Below are 23,428 nucleotides of genomic sequence, written 5' to 3'. Positions count from 1 at the left end.
CTGCTTTAACTGAAAGCAGGTCTGAGTTCTCTGGCAGTTTAACTCACTGTGTCAGGGCTTTGCACATCACTCCATGTAACATGTCTTCAAGAAATGCTGCAGCACATTCAGGATTTCACAGTGTATTGTGCGTAGCATGCCGGGAGGCAATCACAGAGTTAATTGCTGTGGCATTTCCCGACACCTGTGACTCCATTCATTCATCCACAGTTTAGTACTATCTTTACGTGTGAGCATGTGAGTTGCTAGGGACATAACACAAAAGATGCCATTATTGTCTTCAGAAAGCACTCTAGTGGGTGGATGAGCCAGATGCACAAAACCATTTAACTCAGAAAGGCATTATGATGGGGTATTGCAGTGGGTCAATTGTAGTCAGCCAGTTAAAGGAATGTTAAAGGAGAGTATTAGACAGGAAAACAGCCTGCGACAGAGCATGGCGTATTGGGAAGTTGATATAATGGACAACAGAGCCCACAGTCCAAGTGTGGACAGCTTTACACTCAGTGTTCAGGGAATACAACCCCAGCATTTTTGCTTGGACTTTGCTTTCAGGAGAACTGCACTACATGGAGAGACAGTTACATACACTTGTAGCTACGTTGAGTCACTTCCTGGAGGTCTGACTCATCCTGGGACCTTCTCTAAGAATCTAGGCTATGTTGGGTCCTTTAGAGTCTGCCAAAAGAGCTGACCTTTTTGCATGCTGGGTTAAGAAGCAGTCATCTGGACTAAACCTGTTGAAGTGACTTTGTGGGTTTTTATTTCTCCTATCATAGCCTCTGTTATTGGTGCCATTCATAATTTATTTGGAAGAGCATGAAGCACCTTTTTTTTAACAACCTTTTTCTTCCAGGTTAATACTGCATTGCTTAATGTTTAATGAGCATCTCAAATCATATGTCTGAAACCAAAATCTTATTTTCTATCTGCTCTACCAGAACACCCTGACCCATTCTTGTCTTTATGTTCATCATTTCAGTGGATGAAACCATCATTCACCCTAACACTTAGGCAATAGCCTTGTAATCCTCCTTATTGCTTTTCTTGCCCTTCGACATCATATGTTATTTGTCTGTTGGGTTGGTGGCTCTAGCTTTGCAATGTATTTGTTCCCACACTAGCTACTTCTCACCACTTGGGAGAATTCACTTGGGAGATTACCTCCCAATTGAATTGCTGTCATATCTCAGCAAGATTGCAGAAATAGGCTCTTGCCATGATTGGTCTGGTCTCTTCCAGCTGTCAGACAGATCTAGTGAAAGCCCATACCTCATCTTATCTAATTCTTGTTCCAGAGACCTCAGTGGCTTTTGATCACACACGGAGCAGAATGCCTGCTACTTATTCTCTAAGGTGTTCCGTGGCCTGGCTGTTGGCAAGATCACTCGTTTCCTCTTTACCGGCCTCCTTGTTGTAGCCACACAGACTCCTTGGCTGACTGGGTGCACTGTACATCCTCCCCACTTAGTCCTTTGCAATTATCAGCTTCTTTGCCAGTGTTCTGTGGCTTGCTCACTTCCTTCGGATCTCTGGTCAAATAGGAACAATTAGAACTGCCCTTGACCACTCAACCCAGAAACTAGTATCTCCGTAAGCCATTATTCTGATTACTAACCCCCTACTTTTGTCCATAGTTCTTTTTACTACTTGACAATGACAATTAGACAATATTCGTTAGTTTGCATATTGTTTGTGTGCCTCAGAACACAAGCTCTGTTAGGCTGTAATCTCGTTAACTGTTTTGGTCTCTGTTCTATCTAGCACCTGATTTGCAATTGACAGAAGATAAACACTGAGTATGTAAGTATGTTCACATTGGAGGTTAACTTGAAATATGAGCAAACAGCTTTGCAGCATGTTAAATATGTAACACTAGGCATTAGTCTTTGTTAGTCCAATTAAAGCTAATTTGTTTGAGGATAACTATACAATAATTATTATTTTAGTGTTTCCTTTAAAAAGCAGTCATTTAAGATAGATCACTGGAATGTAACATTTAACTTAAACCTGAGTCAATAAATGACCTTTCATAACCAACAAATAAGTTATTCCTATATGTGAATACTTCTCATAAGATTGTTCTTCAGACAGTCATGGAAAATGCATATTATCTAAAAATCAGGCAGCGATTTCCAAAAAAAAAAAAAAAAATTGGCACCAAAATAATCATCTTTTACTTCAATTTTCCATGAACATTTTGGTGTGCTATTTTATTGAAAACTTATCTCACTGTTTCTATTCTGCTTATGAAATTGTCCTCCGTAGGGACTCAATAAAGTAAGTGCCGATCACAGTTCTGAAATCTGTGCCTTCTTTAGCATGGCTCAGTCTGCTTCTACCTTTACCTACATGAGTTTGTTGTTGGCTTATGAGCTCCATGGAGACAGAAAAGGAATATGTCATTTATCTTTCCACTCAATCTCCAGCACAGAGTGGAGAATGTCCAGTGTATGGAGCATGAAGGAAAGAGGCAGATGCAACAAAGGCGGTCCACCGGGATGTGTATGTAGTAAGCTCCCATCATTCATAGTTAAATTTCCGTTAAGTTTAGAACAAAAGTATTCAACACAGACACAAAATAATGACAAACCTTGACTTATATTTCCCTCTCAATGGAAATGCAATGAAGGAAGTGTTAGAAGTTTCCTTTTCTGAGTGCAAAGTTGGAAAAAGGATTTAATTCTAATGAAGAGCACTTGTTGAAGGACACATGTGTTTGTCATTGGCTTACAAAGACTAGTCAAAGGGATTTGGGTATGAAGGAGAGAAATATGACAAAATTGCAAATAATAAAACATTAAAATATATTTTCTGTGAGGCCAAGATTATTGAGATAAAGAGAAGTTGCATTATCAGGAAGCTTGTCAAAGTAGCTCCAATAATGCCATATGAGAAGAGCTTTATAAACTGTAAATGAATGCACAGAAAGGAGAAAACAGCTTTCTCTGGTTTTGATGTGGCAGAGCATTGATAATGAATATGATGCTTATGGGCTTTCATACTTTTAAGCTAGACCAAATAGCATAATATGCTGAGTATCTATGCATCATTACATATGGATGATATATAAAACACCATAATCAAATGTTGTCTCTCTAGTCACAGATTTCCGTGTTTTCCGTCCTCTCATTTTAACCAGGTACCTCACATCATGCCAATGCAAGCTCTAGTTAGAAGGTCTCAACTTTTCAGGCAACAGAGCAAGGGAACATTTCATTGTGTTCCTGCGTTTTACTTGATCTTTCTTTCCTGTCCTCCAGGCCCTTCATTGTATGCTTCCTCTTGTGTGATCAGATTCACTACAGCTTTACTCTTGTCTATAGGCCAATCTTCATGACAGGGATTATATATATAGAAACAGCACCTCTGCTTCTCAGAAACTATTCTCTGTCTTTCTTTTTATCCAAGAATGGCCTATGATTGTGTAGTTCTTGTTGGAGTTATATGTAAATATAAACGCATTTCTTTGTTTTGTTTTAAGAAATAATGTACATGAGTGAACAAACATGTATGTTCAACTTGGGTTTTGTGCCATAGGAACATTATTTTAACAAAGCAATTTGCAGTAGAAATTGTTTCCTTTCTCTTCAGAGAGAAATCTTCCTTAAGTTTGTAGTTTATATCATAGCTAGAAATTGGGAGTATATCCTGGCTTAGGTAACCAGCATGAAAACTTGATGAAAAAAATGCAAGTTAAAATATACATACAGTGTAAATTGTCTAGGTTTTTTCAAATCTTCTATTATGAGTAAATTGTCTAGATTTTGTGACACAAAGAAGTTCTTAAATCTCAAACCATTGAGGAATCAAGTTGGTGGGATAGGTTAAGGACACATTTAAAGAGATGGGGAATCATGAGCCAGGGTGAAGCATAGACAGGAAATAGGAAAGGACAGGCCAATGGCAGAGGGTCACCTGGAGAATGACGGACACAGGAAAGCAACAGAGACAATGGGGTGGTGTTGGTCACTATCAGACAGCCCAGTGGCAGTCAGTAAGTAGCAATCTGAACTCCACTGGTGGCCAGAGCTTCACCAGCAGCCAAGTGGGAAGGGGAGTTCACCAGGAGCTCAGGAGTAACCCAAAGAACTACCATCCTGCTGATTTGTTTGATTTGACCAGGAGCAAAGACAGTGCAGCAAGCCTCAAATAGGCTGTGCAGGAACAGGGTGGATTTCATAGCTCAGATCCCCACCAGCGCCACACAGGTGCCATCTTGTATAGGGAGGCAAAGGTTGTGGGGCGGGACTGCGTATGCACAAAGCTGAAAGCACACTCATTTCTGGCTCAAAATATGTCCCAAAATAGGTTTGTATAGGCCCAAGACCTAACCAGTGGCACATCAGGTGCCATTTTGTAAAGTGTGGCAAAGGCTGTTAGATTGGAGGGACAACAGTGAGCTGCACATGTGCTGAGCTGAGAGCTAACTCACTTCCAGCTAAGTGTATTGAACTGGTCCCACAGGGAATTTAATATCATCTTTGGCATCCTTTGAGTCAGATCAGGTCCATGTGGCCCTCAGACCTAACAGCCAGCAGGTTCCAGTAAGATCAGAACCACCAACAACCTACTTATTTAGGACACCTGGTGTCTGCCTAATCATGGGAACTTCTTGAACTGGAAGTGGGAGAAAGGTTGTACAGACAACGGTGCAGGCTCAGCATAGGATCACAGGAATGGAGATGGTAAGCCAGGAACAGTAGTTATGGGAGACCGTGATGGAAGTGTAACGTAAGAGCCCAGATACGAAACTTGCTGGAGGGAGTGACACAAATGAATGCAAGCAAAGAACTGGGTACCAATGGTAATAAGTGAAATCAAAGTGTAGACCTGTGGGTGACACCACTTATAAACCTGCCCTAAGGAGAAGAATCTGCTAACTAGAAGCACAGTGACCACGAGCAAAAGAAGAGACAGAGGCACAATCAGTATTACCACAGACTCCTCTCCAAAGGAGTAAAAGCCTTTGTCAACCTCACAGTTAACTGAGTAACACATCAAGGAAATGGGAGATAAAGAACTTTAAAAACTTGTTTAAAAGCTTCTTATCAACAATGAGAAGCACATGCAAGAATTTAAGGAATATGTCACAGTAAATAGCAACACTGAAACAAAATCAAGCATAATTATTAGAAATGAAAGATGCAATTGAATAAATTAAAAACTACACAGAAAGTCTCAATAATAGAATGAAGGAGGCAGAAGAAGGAATCTCAGAATTGGAAGACATTTTTTGTTTCAATGGTGAAACAAAAAGCTGAAAGCAGAGCTGAGTCAAGCTAAGAAAAGTATTTAAGAATTAAGAGACACTATTAAAAGGCCAGATGTAAGAGTTATGGGAGTTCCAGAAGGTGCAGAAAGAGAAACCAGGTTTAAAGATGTATTCAATTAAATAATAAAGGAACATTTCCCTGTTCTGGAGAAAGAATTGGGTAACAGAATACAGGAGGGACACAGAACTCTCAACAGGGTTGATCAAAAGGGGTCTTTACTATGAGACATGATAATCAAGCTCTCTTCAGTTGAAGATGAGGGAAAAATTCTTAAATGTGCACGTGAATAAAATCAATTGACATATAGAGGAATTGCAGTCAGATTTACGATTGACCTCTCACAGGAAACTTTACAGACCAGAAGGGAATGGAGCAACATATCCTACATTACAAAAGGGGGAAAAAAAAAGTCAGCCCAAAGTAATGTTCCCAGCAAAGATTTCCTTTGTCTTTGAAAATGAAATAAGATTCTGGGCCCAGTGCAGTAGCCTAGTGGCTAAAGTCCTATTGTAACAATATAGGGGAAATCAGTTCCGGGGGAAAGTAACTTGGGGAGAGTGTAAGAGAAATCCCAGAGCCTTTGGAACTGCTTCATGAAATAAAAAATGATTTTAAAAAATGGAAAAGAATCTCAAGCTATGAAATTTTATTTAGACCAGATTATGTTGTAGCTCCAGAAAATATCCAGACTTTTTGTTCCTGGAGAAAAGTAGTTACCTTCTAAATCAAAACACTGGTTTTCTGAGCTAGTGAGATTAATCAAGTTTAACTAGTGAATAGTTTAAAATGTAAATGCTTTCATAGATTATTTTCAATATTTAGGAACTTGAGGGTCCAAAACCATGTTTACCAGCTAAGCCAAACAATAAAAATACTGATGTGTGTGTGTGTGAGAAAACTTGAAAAAGTTAATGGAAAAACACAATTGGAAAGTTTTCAGTGCAAAAATTTTTGAAATGTCTGCTTAGTTTTTATATAATGTACATTTTCTGTGAACTTTTGGCGGACTCTCCCATGTTTTTAAACATAAGTATTCAATTTATATCTGTGGTGGTATAAAGCTAGTTATTTAAATTATGGAAGGTATGGCTAAATGATCTCAGGATTGCTCTTTAACTGAATCTTTGATTCAGTAGGGTGTGCACAGCTGGCTGACCCCTCCGGGGAGGCTGACTTGATAGGGGGATGTTGTGCAGACAGTTTTGTACAGAATGATTTTGAGGATCATTAGCTGCCATCCACATGAGGGTTGTCATGTATCCGAGGGAAAGTGGTTGGAGTCGCATTAGAAGGTGAGATACTGAGCATGGATTTGAAATTATCACGCAGGATAAAATGACTGAATCTTGATTGCCTTATATAAAATCAATCTCTGTTTCTCTCATCAGATGCCAAAACGACTTTCAAGGAAAGAGAAAACTCGAAAGCCCCATGCTTCAGAAGCCATGCTAGTTCACAAGCTTTGTGTTTTCCCCTCAGTGGGGAATAGAGTCTCATCTTCTTAGTTCTCCCTCATTTTTTTTTTGTCAATCACATTCACACTAACTTCCTGCTGGGCTACTTTCCCAGCGGTCACTCTGCACACACCCTCTGCGCTCGAGAGGATGCGGGCCAGCCTCCTGTGTATTGAAGCTCTCTCATTGTGGCCTTCTCTCTCTCCACCCTCTTCTACCCAGTATGGCTGCTGGCCTGCCCTGTAAGCTCCCCTCGGTCCTCAGTACCCCAAAAGCTTCTTTGCTCTGCAGACAGTGGAGCCATTGCACTTTTGTGAATTCATGAGTGTTTGGAAGTTGGTCTTTTGCTGTTGTGTCACTTCTTTCATGATTACCTTGTTTTAGTACAGTGGAAACTTTGAGTTCTGAAGTCAGATTATTAAGTTGGCATTAAATCCTGGCTTCCACCCAGCTGTGATATTTTACCAAATTACTTAAATCTGCTAAACTATAAATATATGGCAAAAGAGAAACATGGTGACAATTATACTGTAGGTGATCTGCTAAGCATGGGGCCTGGCATGTCACATTGCTAGGGAATAGGTGTGCTCTTGAGAGACACTCCTGTCGGAGCTGAAATGAGGATAGTCCACGGCAAACCAAGTTGGCTCCTGGTTCTAAGCTTTTGATTTACATTTGCTTTATTGTTTATGTAACTACAGTGTGTATTTCTGGGGAATTGGAATCTGATGCCACATCTTTCCCTCATTGGCTTTCACAGAGTGTACCCAGCTGCTAAACACTTTCATGTACATTACATTTTCTTACGAAATTTACAAGTTGTATGGCATGCATGTACTTAATGCTGAAAGAACTGTGCACTTAAAAATGGTTAAAATGAGTTTATGATATATATATTATTCTGCAATAAAAGAAATTATAACCTTAAAGTAATGATAGCAGGAATTTTATTGCTGTTATGTAGTGATATTCTATAATTTTATGGATGTTATATGTTATAGTAATAAAATCTAACTAAGAAAATTAAAACAAACATAATATGGAGGCTTACAAGGAGAAACTCCGGAGTCTAACAGTGTTGCAGAGGCAGTTTTTTGGCTACACAGTCTTTCAGAAGGTGACCAGGTCTAACCCTGGCCAGCCCTTAGGCACTAGGTTCCACAAGGTGTCTTCTGGTGCTTACCTGGCTGGCAGAGTTGCATACTTGTCAACTCTGGTGTTGAGCTTCCCCTTGACTTTTCTTCCCAGGCCCTGCTCTTTGCTGGGTCCTTGGTTTTGACATTTTCCTCCTAAGATGTTACACACAAGGCGTTGGGGTGCAGGAGGAACCTGGAAATTTCATGTTTATGATTGAGCCACATGTGCCTTCTACCTCTGTCCCGTCGGGGAGAGGGAAGGGCACAGTAGTGCAGCATTCCTTCACCAGAGCCACTTCTTGAACAACCTGGGAGACGGGGAAAAATGGCATGACAATACCCAAATTTCCCCTCTTGCCACTTCTCATTTAATTGTTCTGGAAACTTGGACATCATTCAGGAGGACTTCAGAAAGTTGAGGTAAAAATGGAATTAAAAGGCAAATTGAGTTGACTTGGGTGCATGAAGACACAAGCTTGTGAATCAGATGGTGTGGATGGAATGTGTGATCTTGACAATGACTGCGTACCTATTGATGGGATCCTTGAGGCAGAGACCCCACACATGTTACGTGTATCGTAATGTTCATTGGACATTATCAAATATTTTAGGTGAATTTCACACACAGCCAGAATCTGCAAAAACCGGACGCTTTTGTCTTCTGTCCTTAACCTCCTTTCCTTCTGTAAATTGTTGTCCCTGCTGAGTTTGAGAGCTTATAAGTGAAATAGTTATGACTAATTTTGTTTTAACATGATTTCTAGAATTGGAAAATTGTTTCGTATCCAAAAATGGCATGTCTTTAAAACTTGGTGATTTTAGCTCAATGGTAAATCATTCTTTTTCAATAACCAAGTTATTTCTTTATAGTTTATTATATAGCAAGGTTGTTTTCTAGATAGGTAGTTATCTATTTACAGCTTCCAGTTAAATTCCAACAAACTTAAAAAAAAGTTAGAGGCAGTCTGGCTTGTTTCTGTTTTCTGCAGGAAAGAGACTTCTACCATGTGAAAATTTTTCTCATTTAAAAAAATAGCCTCTTGCTGCTAGATTCCACATTGATTTTGTGGACTTAGTTCTCAGTCCAGGGCTTGTGGGAAGAATCCAGAGCCACGAGGAGCTGAAGCCCTGACATGAAACCTGAGTAACAGATGTAAGAGCTTCAGAAGGTTAATGGAAACAGTGTGTTTTGAGAAAGGATTTGCGAACTTCAGGCTTTTCTTGAACCAAAAGAAGTATCTTTTAATCCCATTTTCCATGTGCTCTTTGAAACCTCCTCAAAGTTTAGCTAAAGTCCATACCATAGGGCTATTTCATTGTCAGTTAACCTCAGCCACCTTATTCCTTTACCAGAAATGATCCAGTTAGGATCTAGCTCATTACTGAAAATTTTGATTTAAAATGTGTGGCATCTTCATGTTTTCTCTTTAATCAATTCCCCTTCTAATTTTCTAAATAGAGATTATTTGTTTTGAAAACAGAATCTTAAGTTCTTAAATGTGCATGAACTGATAAAAACTGCTGTTATGTAGTGTTATGAGATATGATAATAGTTCCATGGTATCCTAAACTCTTCATTGGCAAGTTTCTGAAAAATGATACTCTCCTTATTCTGGATTGTTAGAAAAGTATGCCTACGGGGGAAAAAAAATGTTTTCTCTGTTCATGTTACAGCTATAGCTATTCATTGAAGCCTTGCGTTCAGAATTTGGCCATCTACATATTCTGCCATCATTGTGGGACCTTCAAAGCCTCCATTTTGTCTTATTGATTTGAGACCTTTACTCTGGCTTCATTACATGAAGATAATTGGTATACTGCCTTCCTACTTAATCTCCTGAAGCAGGAATGATATCCATTATAGGAGACAGTTGTGATCAGCAAAGGACAAGATGCAAAGCAATGTGCATACCAAAGACCCTTAATACTCTCATTTTCCATCCACTCTGGGTGCAATACTCAACCTGGAATCCTATTTGGGTAACTTAATCCCTTTAATTATGGGACCATTTCTTTGATTCAGTTACTCTCATTTTGGTATGTTTACGTAGATTTCCTTGCTTCCCGATCTTCCTTCTTTTTTATGATCTCTGTATCCTCTGAGATTTTTGTTTGTTTTGCTTTATGTTGGGTGTATCTCCTTCCATTTTAGGAACAGATGTGAAGCAGGAAATATTAGTATTGGCTGTTGATGGAGGAACTTTGCTGCGCAGTAAAGAGACATTTCTAGTTTTGTAATTGTTGTAGGACTTGTGGTAGAGCCGAAAATGCTTGGAGCTTTATTCAGCTTCTAGGACTTTGGTCAATAAATCTTACCAAGGTTAAATGAAAGCTGAGTCACAGTTCTGCATTTTGTTGCTGTGTTAGGATAACAAAAGCATTTGTAGTTTTATTTGACTAAAAAACCCTCCAAATTTCAATTGGAAAGTAATTGTATCTTTTCATTATTTATCAGTGCCAATACGAATTGGATCTAAACAATAGCATCATAGAGCAGGTGCCATGTGTTTTTCTTTGATAAGAAGCCCTGATTATAAAATTAGCCTAACATCTTGCTTCTGCAAATCCCTTCAAATTTCATATGCTCATGGAAGAAATTACATATCTGATAAAGCTATCTTATAACCAAATGCTTATTTTTAGATTTATTAGATTGTGAAAGCTACGAAGGTGGGGAGTGGAGAATGGACCAGGGAGGAAGAGAGAGAGAGGGAGAGACAGAGAGGAGAAGCAGATCTTCCATCAACCGCCCCTCTGCCCCTCGCCCTCTGCCCCTCATTCCCCGCTCCCTACCACCACCACCATTTTTTAAGTTGGTGTTTGCTTTATCTAAGCTGATGTCTCTGGGCTTTCAGGTAATGTTTTTCATAGCTATAATAGGAACTTCCTAAAAGCTCTTGTATTGCTACAGTAAGTAACAAGATTTTATAGCATCCATGTAAATTTTTGTGTTAAATAATTTAGTCAAAGAGGGATATAAGAGTGATTTCCATAAGCTACTAAAGAAATACAAATAAAAACTACCTTGAGGTTCCACCTAACTCCAGTGAAATTGGCCAGCATTCAGAGATCTATTAACAACACCTGCTGGTGTGGATATGGGGTAAAATCATACTCCGCTGTTCATGGGAGTGTAGGATAGCTCAGCCACTATGGAAATCAGTATGGAGAGTGCTAATACAACTGAAAACTGATCTGCCATGTGGTCCAGCTATTCAACTCCTGAGAATATATTCCAAAAAATGAGATCTGTATATGGGAAGCTACCCTAATTTGTAGCAGTACAATCCACAGTAATGAAAACATAAAAACAACCCAGATACCCATTGAAAGAGGAGTGGATGTAGAAACTGTGGTATATGTATTCCATGGAACGCTACTGAGCCTTTAAAAAGGATGAAATTCTTTTAATTCTACCATTTGCAACAAAATGGTCCCAATTGGAGATCATTATGTTCAGTAAATAAGCCAATCCCCAAAGGACAAATGTCATATATTCTCTCGGATATAAGGTAATATTTATGCAGAATATATAATAAATGGATGCATAGGTGAACAAATATATACATATATTCTCATCAATGAAATGTATAATGAAGACTTGCATACCAGAAAGTGAAGATAGCCTACAATATGCATAGCTACTCCCAAAGGAAGGACTCCCAGTGGAACAGTTAAATATATTTCAATAATATGATGCTAGATTTTTCTGCCTTTGTCTATACCTACAGTGCTGTGGTATATGTGGGTAACAGAATGTTTAACTTGCAATTGTTGCTGGAGAACTATACTGCTGTAATATATGTGAGGATGGAGAAGAATCGTGGGAGGGGAAGGTGGGGAAGAATAAGGGCAGAGAGAAATGGGCGAATCCTTATACCTACAAAACTGTACCATGGGAGATAATAGAATAATTTAAAAAGAGCAATCAATAGAGGCACAAAGAGGAACTAGAAGGGATCCGTGGATAATATTTTCTGTATAGTTTCTCACTCTTAGCTCTATCTCCTGCTTCTGCAACCCTCAGTGATTTCAGGCAACACATTTCTTTCTTGTCTTGTTTGATAGTTATTACACAGTCTCCTTGAAGGTCATATGTGTCAATTCACTAGGTGAGCACTGTGATGTATCAGTTATGGGAGCATAAATATATTACGCAGTATGAAATAATGTGCTTTTCATTTTTTTCCATTTTCTTCCTGCAACTTTTTTCTCCAAATTTTTGAAAATGTACCTAAAAAAGGAAAATATTTGTACCTAATTCTGAATATCAAAAATTAAAATTCATAGCAAATAATGTCACATTGGATTTTAATCAAGGTAAAGTTATAAAGAAGGAGAGAGAGAGAGATGTTCCATCTGCTGCTTCACTTCCCCAAATGATTGCAACAATCAGGGCAGGTCCAGGCTGAAGCCTGAAGCCAGGAACTCTTCCTGGGTCTCACACATGGGTGGCAGGAGCCCAGGCACTTGGGTCATCTTTTGTTACTTTCCTAGGTGCATTAGGGAGCTGGTTCAAAAGGAGAGCAGCTGGATCTTGAACTAGCACTCATATAGGATGCCTGATTCACAGGCAGTGGGTTAACTCACTGAACCATTGTTAATGTTGGCCTCTCATTTTGTTTGAAGTAAGCTTACAAAGATGTTTATGTTTAATGAAAGCTTCAGAATTTACAAGTAGATGCAAATAATAATTAAAGAAGGGATCAGTAATTAAGATTTATTTTTTGAGAAGTCAAAAGGGAGACAGAGTGAGTTCTTGTCTATTAGCTCACTCTCCAAATGCCCACTAGCTGGCAAACCGATCCACATTCCCCGGTGGGTGACAAGGATCCAACTACTTCAGCCATCACCTACTCTACTACCTCCCAAGATCCAAGCTGCCAGGAAGCTGAAGTCAAGAGTTGGGGCTGGGTGTAGAACCCAGTTACGCTGACCAGGGTACAGATGTGTGCCAGGCTTAATGTTCTGGGTTTAAATGGTTTCAAACCCAGCTCAAGACCATCGAATGTGGGCATGTAGAATGACTCGTGGATCCACATATTTAATTGGAAAGGCTCTAAGCATCCAGACATTAACTTAACTAGGGACAGGGCCAGGACTACTCCCAGAGTTGCATTATCAGTCACTATCATGCCTGGCCTGCCCAGAACATGGACAATGGTCATAAAGCTTGTTACCAGTTACAGAGGCTGACTGTGTGACAGACAGTACAGTAAGCTGTGTATACACATGGATTAATCCATGTTTACTCAGAGTTAAAGCAGCAAGTAAAAGAATGGTCAGCGCTTCCATCTTCTAGCACACACAATGCTGAGTAAATGCACGTAGAAAATTATTATGGAAATTTCATTATTTTCTCCCTTTATGGGTTGATTTTAACAAAGTTCTTGACATCTCTTGATATTAAATATTTAAATTGAGCTGACATGTTTAAAAAGTGCCATTTTCTGAAGTATTTGATGTTTAATGACATTTTAGCAACTTTGCAGTGGAACTACCATTTGAGGAAAGACCCTATTAATTTGTCTTTGATGCTTTAAGTGGATATTTAATGCAATTTGTAGCAGCATTATAGTACAAATTCACTCAACACAGTGTGAAAACATCTGCATTTAACCTAATATTATCATCTGGAGAACACATTAATGATCTCTGATTTGCTAATGATTAAATTCCTTTAAAATATAGATCTCACATATCATTAGAATAAATCAGCCACTTAGAAAATATTAATTATTCATCATATCAAAAATAATCTGCTTATCCCTTTTATTATAAAAACTGTCCTGAATAAACCAACCTATTACAATTACTTTATATGTTCAACCTGATTAAACAAAAATGGCAGAGTCTTATGAAATTTATAGCAGATATATCTACAAGTTATACAGAATTAGAAGTACATAATTGCTAACATAAATTTTTCAAAGCCTGAGGCAGGACATGCTGCTAAGATACTCTCATTTCCCCTCAAGCTCCTAGCTCTGAAATCCAGGTTACAGAGAAACAGTCAGATGCTTGTTGGTTTCTGCATGCAGCTTCTGTGTTAGTTTCTCTAAAGTTCAGAGTTCTCACACAGGAGAAGTGTTTTTTGGGTTGTCACAAAGAGTGGCAAGAACAATACCAACTGGACAATACTATCATTTTAATATAGAAAGACAAAGCTTACAAGATTTTTAAATAATGTGGTACCTTATTCATCTGACTGACTTCATGATATGTGCATTGGCTTGACTTAAACCAAAACAAAATGAAGAATCCATAACTTCTAAATAAAAGATTCTCTAAAGGCTGTAGGCTTTTCATGATTTGCTGAGCCAACATATTGTCAACGATGTTATTTTTACCATCTTTGTAAAATCACCCTTCGTCTGTGTGTCTTGAAATTCTGAGAGTGACCTGTTGTATGAGAAGCACCTGAGAAACACTGATACTCCGGCGCTGGCTTGGCAATCCATTATGTTCCTGTAAAAATATGGCTTTTAGTTTTTGGAAAATGCCTGGAAGGATTGTGTGGCCAAATGAAACTGGAATTTTGTCAAGGGATTATTGGGAATGTTGCTTTGTGGTTGTGTAGTTGTCACATACCAAGTAGTAAAAATACTTCAAATATTTTTCCACTGCATGTCTTACTGATTTTCCCTGTGTGTCCTTACTTACTGGAATCACTGCTAATCCAGAGGTGGCTCATAACCCTGCTACCCAAATACACACGTACTGACAAAGGCGTTTTCTTTCAGAAGCTGCCAGCACAGCGCGGGGTTCCTGGGAGGGCTGGGGCAGTGGTGTTTTACAGCTGAGTTTAAGCTGTGTTCATGCACGTGTGCTTCCCACACAGCACCTGTTCTTCCTGGAGCCTACCAGCAAAGCCATTCCCAGGGCTACGGGTTCATGCACCAGGCCAGTGTGTCATCCATGAGGTCCATGCAGCATCCTCCAAATCTAGTAAGTGTCAATCATGCGTGCATCTTCTTATCCAGCCTCCTATCGTGGAAGCACCAGTATAAACATACATGGGAGAGTCTAGATGAATACTGAGCCTTTTCATATACAGAAAAGTTAGGAAGTGCTGCTAGTTCTACAGCTCTTTCAAAGGAAGTGAGGAATGCATAAACTGTTGAAAAAGGAAGGCATTAGTAAGCATATAAAAAAATAAATGGATCCTGTGCAATATCTTGATTTATTTTTTATAACTAGTATCATCAAGTGATGTAATCCATGCCTAAAAGCACAGATGGGAGGAATCTTCAAACAACTCATGAAAAATGTATATTGCGAAATAACTATGTCTGGATTTAGAATTTTTCTTTATTTTTTTGCATCAAAATAAACTGATCTTTAATTCAATTTTTTCACGAACTCTTTGAAATGCCTTCATATTTGAAGGGCATGTTGAAGAGTTAGTCTTGATATTTAATCAAAATGACCATAAAAACCTAAATGGCACAGGAGAAAAGCACACATCTTCAGATTCCCCCACTGGAAATCCTGAATTACTGATGCATCCACTAAGTGTGGAGTTTGAAGCCACCTGTTTATGCCTGACATCTCATGCTGGAATTACTTTTCCAAAAATTTGACACAGCCTCCTGATTGTCCCCGAACACTTAGAAACAGGTGACTGTTTGAATTTCTCTGGCATCCTTTGTGCCCTGGCAGTATCCTCAGCTTGGGAATGCCCTGGATTTTGAGATTCTCTGATACAGCTGAACTCATAACCCGAGATAAGAATAAACATAGGAACACTCAGTTTCAGGATTTTCCCAGGGATACTTCCATAATGCGTGCCTCCAGATTCTGCACATTTATATGCTGAATTTCTGTCAGTGTGATATCAAAACATCTAAGAAGTGAGTAGATTATCTTTCTTTAAAATACCTTTGAAGCGAAACAAAAATCCCTAGTTCTTGTTTAAGAAAAGTCCATGGCCTCTGCCAGAGTACTGGGGACTGCCAATGTGGTGGGTTTTGTTCTCTGAAGACTGACATGAGGGAGACCCTGCATAACCTGAGATGCTGAAATTGTGTGATGCTGGGAAGTTGGCTTTACTCCTCCAAGCCTATTCTCCCACAGGCTTGCTGTTATAACTGCGGTTTCAAACTGGATTTACCCACCAGAAGTGTATTTTGTTAAGCTGGTTAACTTGAAATCAGTACAACTAGACAAATGCCTCGAAAGCAATGTGCTTGCTAATGTTCCTAACAGTTACTGTACTTGTGGGCTAAGTATCTAGAGCCATGGCTGCTTTGACATGCATCGTGTAATTACTTTTTGCCTTTGCAGAGAACCTACCGAGCCATGTATGATTACAGCGCCCAGGATGAAGATGAAGTCTCCTTCCGAGACGGCGACTACATTGTCAACGTGCAGCCCATCGATGATGGCTGGATGTATGGCACCGTGCAGAGGACAGGCAGAACAGGGATGCTTCCGGCCAATTACATTGAGTTTGTTAATTAAGTCTTTCTCTTTGTCCTTTCTGCTTTACTCTCATGTATTCTAAACCTTTTTAAAAGATAGGTGATACTTTTAAGGAAATTTGGCAGTTATTTTACAATAATGTATCCTTACTTTGACGAGTAGACACACAGGTACCAGGAAGAATGACTTCTGGGGTGAAAGCAGCAGCATTTTCGCTAATTCTTATACACAAAATTGTTAATGTCTGGAGACCTGGTGCTGCTAACTGTGTTTGTGATTTTTTTTTTTTTTTTGATTGGCTATTGAACCCTTCTGGGAAAATGTATTTTTGTAGATTTTAATAGAGGTGTTGATTGTCCCTTCAATGTAATGAGTAATATACGATTTCTTAGCTGTCACTTTGGAATCACCACCAAGAAGCCAATCCACTTAACTCAGTAATGCAGCCAATAACTTAAATACTGATGAGCTTTTGAGTCACTAGGCGATTTCTTGCTCAAGCAAAAATTGCCTAAGACAATCAATGGAAGCGTTGGGGATAAGACAGTCTGGTTATAATTATGTGGACTAGTGGCCTTAGGGACCTAGAGATGTCCACGTTTTCTAGACTGACTTGAGATCTCTTTGTTCTCATTTGTACGCTCCATCTCCATTCTCTGGACCCTGGTGTACAGTGTCAGGACCAAGGCCCTTCACAGCTGCTCTAATGGGGCCACTGTGATGTCATGTTTTCCTGGCCGTCCTGACTCCATTGCATGTCCCGTAAGTTCCAGCTTCTGTAACATAGGCAACTGCGCTGCCCACTCCTGTAATTAAAGCAAAAAGTGTGGCTGCTCCCTATGGCCCTTCCTCTAGTTGCCGGTTCATCAGAATTACATATTTTGAAAAGTTGCTTGAGATTTTCCTGCTGCATTGTACTCTAGTTTTGAGGGATTTACATCTTAGAAAATAACATGTATACTCTAGTAAATAAGTGATCTAGGTGTTTATCAAGCAGCTTTCATTAACTTAGCACTGCTGTTGATTTTAAAGTGAAGAAAAATTAATAGGAACCAGTGGGGGGGGGGATGGACTGTGGAATGTTTGAGGGGAAAAAATTCCCAGCAAACCAAAAGTGGCCAAGTCCACCTTGTGGTGATGTGGCTTCTGAGTGCAAAAACTGCCATTCAGATCCTAGCCACTGATGCTGGTTCTTAAGAATTCCTAACACTTTCTGCATCACCTTAGTGGATGAGGTAAGGAGTGATTTTTCAGGTATATGCCCAACATGCTCTCCACTAAGACAGCAATAGTTGTCACCTTTTGGTTTTCAAATGAGTGACTTTGCAGGGTTTTGCTTCATGCATAACCATCAGTGCGTATATTGCTGGTGGACCCTGAAGCTTCACCTGGGGGCTGCAGTCAAGGTGGGCAGCCACTCTGAATGTGCCCTTTGTGACCTGCAACAGGGTGGCTTTCTTAGAGGCTCTGACTCTGGAAATGCACACTAAAAAGGCAAAGTTGCAAGCATGTCATCCAATTTATGGGCTGTGGGAGTGCCCACCTTACGTGATGTAGTCAAGGAAGTTAACAGCAGGTTCTGCAAGGCATCTTTATTGCAATGTTTACCAGCCCAGAGGACAAAGCTGACTCACTGATGTTTATGATTATTTAGCTCAATAGTTTTGAAAATCTATAATTTCATTTTATTAGACTGAAAGAGGAAAAACTTTATTACATCCAAGTTTCATCTATGCTACAGTGATATACAATTTAAAAAATTGAGGCAAATAGAGTTTGGGGAAGGCATTTGAGAGATTACCAATAACCAGCTTCACTGATTCTTTGAAATGATTGATCATGGTTAAATTGATTAAACCTATTTGAATTCTGAGGTTTGTCTATACAAACATACCAATACAAGCTGAATTTGCAGTATTTTTGGGTAAATCTGTGCATTAGAATCTAGGGCGATAAGCCCACCCGTTTTTATCATAGAGTATGTATTTATGTTTCACCCGGGAGACCACTGTTGGTGATTTTAAAAGCATTTGTTGATTGCGTTTCCAGGCTAAATGTAGAATTTTTGAGAAATAACACATTTATAGGAAGCTCAAAGCAGACTGTCCTGAAACTGCTTATAGTTAGTACAGTTACCATTCAGTAGCAGTTTGATATCTCCTGTTTTTCACATCCATTGATTTCAAAGTCATATTTGTTGAATGTGAAGTCGGCACCTATTTGGGTAAAGTCTCGTGATGTTTGTTTAGCTCCTAGCCATTATCAACTGGTCAGAATCCAGAGGGTGAATCATCCTATGATAAAGACAGAGGCAGCACACGACATTGCATGCAGTTGGGGTTGCCATTCAATGGTATTGGTATCTTTACTAAAGCTTTGTCAGGATATTAAACTTCTCAGTAGAAATACAGGAAACACAGATGTGTGATACCAAAGTGCTATTTTTACAGCATTATTTTTTTAAGCACCGTTCTGGAAATAGCTCTTCCACCTGCCACATGCCTCCTGCTCCTCTTCAGCTTGGCTACAGTGACCTTACCTGTAACACTGACAGCTAAAGAAGAGTTGTGAAAACAAGTCCTTAAAAAATCAAGAAGACTGCAAGTGCCCACACACAGAAGGCTACACCCTGATTTTCTAAGTGGGATGTGTTCTCAAGCCTGAGTAAAGCACAACGAGTAGTTTAATATGCTTTTATAAGGCTTTGAAAACAAAATTGTATGTGGGTCATCTCTCGAAAAGGGATCACAACAGAATATCATGTTGTTTTTGTAGTTAATATTTCTACTAGTGCCTGTTCTCAGGAAAGCTTGCTATTTCTGACCTGTTGCGAAATGAATGCTCGATGTCTTCTTGGTATTGTCTGCACATCGCAGTGTAACTCAGTTTGAGATATTTATCTGGTTGTCAGCTCTCCCCAGAGGCCTGGGCCTGACCCCAGGGGACCACGCAGGGATTTGTAAGCACAATTTCACAAGCACCTGTCTGAGTGTGGCTGGCATGAGAGTGGCTCCTTTTCTGCCGGAAGGTGATGAGACTGTGGGTCTGCCAGTTTGAACGTTCCTTGTCCCTCCATGCAGAGCTCTACAGCGCTCTATAGGTTAGGAAGACTTTTCTGAAAGACACAGTGGAAGTACAAGTGGCACCCCTTGTTTTCAGGTTCATGATTTCCCACGGACTGTTTCTAATTAGAAGATGGTATGTATGATCTTTGCTAACGCATTGCTATATAAAGTGGATATAGTTTAAACCAAGATTATAACACAGATATATACAAAAGAGGTGCCTTTCTGATTACCCTGTTTATCTGTTATGCTCTTGGAAAGAAGGCTAAACAAGCAAAATTTTTCCTATTCTATAGTGATATTTTATTATAAATGGTATTTTCGTGGTGGGGAGATGGGAATGCCCCTGAGAAATATTAATGGTGGTAGCTAATTGTATTTACCTGTAAAGGTTTAGAATTTTAGAAAATGTTGACTTCCATCTATTTCTGAAAGATTCCTTATGGATTTATATATAGTTGAGATATAGAAACATTAAATTTAGCTTTGGTATTTGAAATATCTATTATAAGAGAATAATTTTGTTAGAAGGCTGAATTCGCTATATAAAATGAACTTTGTTTGCTTCTGATAATCTAACATGACTAGATTGCCGTAGTTTTGGGTGGCTTGACATGGAGATGAGACTATTTTAGGCAAACAAGTCGCGGTACAACCTGTCTTACAGATACTGAAAAGGGAGTGTCTCTCTAGCGTGTCCCATAAGGGCCCCTTCCAGGCAATAGGTTGTCAACTATTGATGGTCAAGAAAATCGAGACATCCTATGAGACTTCTGTGGTCATCCTCCTGTGATGCTCATGCTACTGGAATTCATGGGCCTGGGGAGCTGCCCAGGCAAATTTTCTGCCCATTCTGTCCATATTATTTTGGTAAATTCATGGGAATTGCATATGCTGTTTGTGTTTGAAATGTGGTGTTCGGTTTGCATAGTATCTACTTCTTTGTGATCCAGTTGCTGATAAAAAGGATTGCTTCAAAGGAAAAACTCTATCACAGTCCCACTCTCCAGTGTCCATATAATGAGCTTCTGTACATTTGGGGAAGCAGCACCAAGGGTGTGACAGATGTGATATAGAACTATTGGCTTTTGACCTGTGGAAAAATGCAAAATTGAACCATTGCAGTTTGGCTTCTACTTCCTTTGAAACACGTAGAATTGTGACTGATGATAAATATGCAAGACTGTACTAACCTTGAGAACCTAGCCGTTTTGAAGCAAACATTCAAAATGTTTTTCAAATGAAGAGGCTTATTGGATGGTACAATGTTATTAACAAAATTTGGTGTTGGTTATGCAAATTGTTAACACCAGCTATTAAAATATATTTTAGTAGAAATGCTTTAATTCATTTTTTTTTCCTCTACACTGTGAATCTTTAAGCCTTGGTGGTGGACTAGAGCAACATTGTGCTGTCCAAAGGACTAACCTATGCAAATTAGTTCATATTTTAGTGGATGTCATAGTAGATGTGTAGTAAGACATTATTTCTCCCCAGCATAATGTACAATGGCATTGAAATAACACATTCAGCCCAGCATCATGTATGTATAGCATAGTCACTCACAGACCCTTCAAGGCAATCATAATCATTAGTATTTGTATTCATGTGGAAGCGAATCACTGATTTATCTTTAGAAGCAACTTGAGCAATGTAAAAAGAATGACAAATGGGCTCGATGACTGTGGCTTTCATGTGGTCCCTGCAAGTGGTCTCCTATGATAGAATTGTGTTCTCAGATGCACTCTCTTCAGGGTCTTAAAAGTTGGTGTCTTCTTTCTGTATTTGTAAAACATTAAAATGCATTAATTTCCTATCTTTACACATCTGGTTTGCTTAAATAAATGCAGGATATAACAAAGTGGTTCTACTTCTTGACTCTCACCGTGTTTCTTGGCACATGGGTTATTGGATGCAGGCTACACTCCCTGAAAGCACACTGGGTGTTAGAATTGTCGTGATAGTTCCCATCTTATCTGTCACAGATGTGTGTTGACTTAGGGCATTTCCACTGGTGAGTCATTCAAGATGTGCTTTCTTCCTTGAAGTGAGCTTATTTTTCTGTGATATCAATATTGTTTCAAGCTCAGTTTCTCTCTTACTCTGTATCAAAGTACTGCAGTAGTACATCGTTGTAGTTGACTTCTTTTAAGAACAAATTCCTCTGTGTCCTCAGCAGTACAGTTCTAATTTTCTTGTATTCATAAGATAAAAGAAGCATCTTAGCAGAAAGAACAGAACAAGAACAAATTGATGCTATGAAATAGGAAGATCCTCTGATTTTTAAACTAGGAATGACTTGTATATCATGGAACGTTAATTACCCCCCCCCATTTCCTTATAACTGAAAAAAAGTGGGTTAGTCCTTGTTTTTGTGCTTGTATAAGTTATATTAAAACTTAGATATTAGCATTATATTACTTTGTAAAAGTCCTTGTTTGGCACACATTTCTTCTTTATGGTCAACTGATAGACTTTGGCAGCTTCTAAATGTTGAATTTTTGTTTTTCATATTCCAGCTACCTAGAATGAATATATTTATGGCAGTGGTGTGCATACTCATGACATTTGAAATTTCAAAAATAGAACAATTATTTGTTTGAGTAATTTGCTATTTTTTTCCTAAGACTCTACACCTTGCCTCACCCACCTACCCAACACACATCCCTACCACAGAATCCAGACCACAGAAGAAATGAACTTAGGAAATTTTTTTCTGACATAAAGTCATTTAGAATTAGGGAATTCTGTCCTTCTGATTATATTATTGCAACTTGAAGTTTTGTAAAAATTGTTTTAAAGGTAATTAAGACATGGTAACAACCAGAAGCTTATAACCAAAATAACTTTCTACAAAAATACTCAGACATATTAAATTAAAGGGTAGATAAAAGCACAGTTTCATTCCTTTATGTAATGTGTTTCTCCTACTCAGAGGGATTGAATAAGACTTTTGTGATGGTGGAAAGCTGGATATGGTCCAAACGTGAACTTAACTCCTTTCTGTAATTCCAAGCAGGATTCTTAAGCCTTTGTCTATTGTGTTTGTGTTTGGGAGTAGCAGGATTATGATGAAAAAAAAATTGAACTAGAAAATGGGTTTTAAGTGGTGACAAATCAATATGAGAACAAAGGGCCCAGTTGTTGATTTTCTGTTTATGCCATGGCGTTTTAATCTTCATGTCCCGCTCTCTCCCTTTCTCCCTTCCTCCTCCCCTTCCTCCTTCCCATCCTCCCCAACTCCCTCCCTCCCTTTCTCTCTTTCTTTCTTTTGTAGCAAACACAAAAATGAGCAAAATCTGAACTCTTGTTATTTTACTTAACAAAACAGGAAGCTTTCCCGTATCCCTTCCTATTTGAATGAGCAACTTGCTTTTTAAATGAGCTCACTTCTGATTCTTGACCCAGGGTAATCACATTTCTTGCCTTCTTCTAGAGGTTACTGTCTTGAAGCCATGTGGCCCAAATTATTTTTTGTTGTGCGTAGATAATCACATTGCACCCCACAGGATGCCACTTCTCTGGCCGCAACAGCTGGCTGGATTGAGGTGACCCAGAGGTCTGCACACGAGCTTTGTCCAGTGGTAGTGATTGGACTTACTGTCATCTGCCTGGGGAGACCTGAGTTCAGTACATCGAGGAAGTTGGTTATTGCTTGCATTATTGAAGATTAAAGCCATAGAGAAAGGGATCTGGAGGAGGCATCAGCTGTGTGTGAGCAGAAGGTATGATTAAGAAAACACCATGAAATAGGGGCAGGGACATTTAGAATAGAATAAAAAGTAAGGTAGATGACTGGTAGAGACAAGAGTCATGGAATGGTGGGAAGGGACTGAGACTCAGTAGCTGCCACCCATTTGGGAGCCCATGGCAGGTACGTGAAACTTACTCAGAGCATTGCCACTCTGCTGTCCCTTCCCATTTGTAGGGCTGTTTGTGAAGGCAAGTCCTGTTCTTTTCAGCTTTACACATCAACCTATTCCTTGGGGTGTTTTGGAGGGCCTTTTTGTGCTTCCCAACCACAGTGGCTCAATCCACAGAGTCCCAGGTCTGCTGTTACAAACTGTGGGTTT

At 39.2% G+C, this 23,428-nt stretch overlaps 1 protein-coding gene across 1 annotated transcript in view; it reads left to right on the top strand.

Annotated features, from left to right (window-relative positions):
• Window positions 1-21,394, top strand: part of LOC121148037 (nebulette-like) — a 97,514-nt gene extending 76,120 nt beyond the window's left edge. The window contains 2 exon segments of the mRNA XM_040968016.1: window positions 14,708-14,814; window positions 16,153-21,394. Coding sequence (XP_040823950.1) covers window positions 14,708-14,814; window positions 16,153-16,329 — 284 coding nt within the window. The 3' untranslated portion in view covers window positions 16,330-21,394.
• Window positions 21,395-23,428: the final 2,034 nt, after the last annotated feature.

This window comes from Ochotona curzoniae, unplaced genomic scaffold (genome assembly GCF_017591425.1).
Source record: "Ochotona curzoniae isolate NIBS_2020 unplaced genomic scaffold, NIBS_Ocur_1.0 scaffold_4683, whole genome shotgun sequence".
Lineage (NCBI taxonomy): Eukaryota > Metazoa > Chordata > Mammalia > Lagomorpha > Ochotonidae > Ochotona > Ochotona curzoniae.
This window is presented reverse-complemented; position numbering and strand designations above follow the sequence as displayed.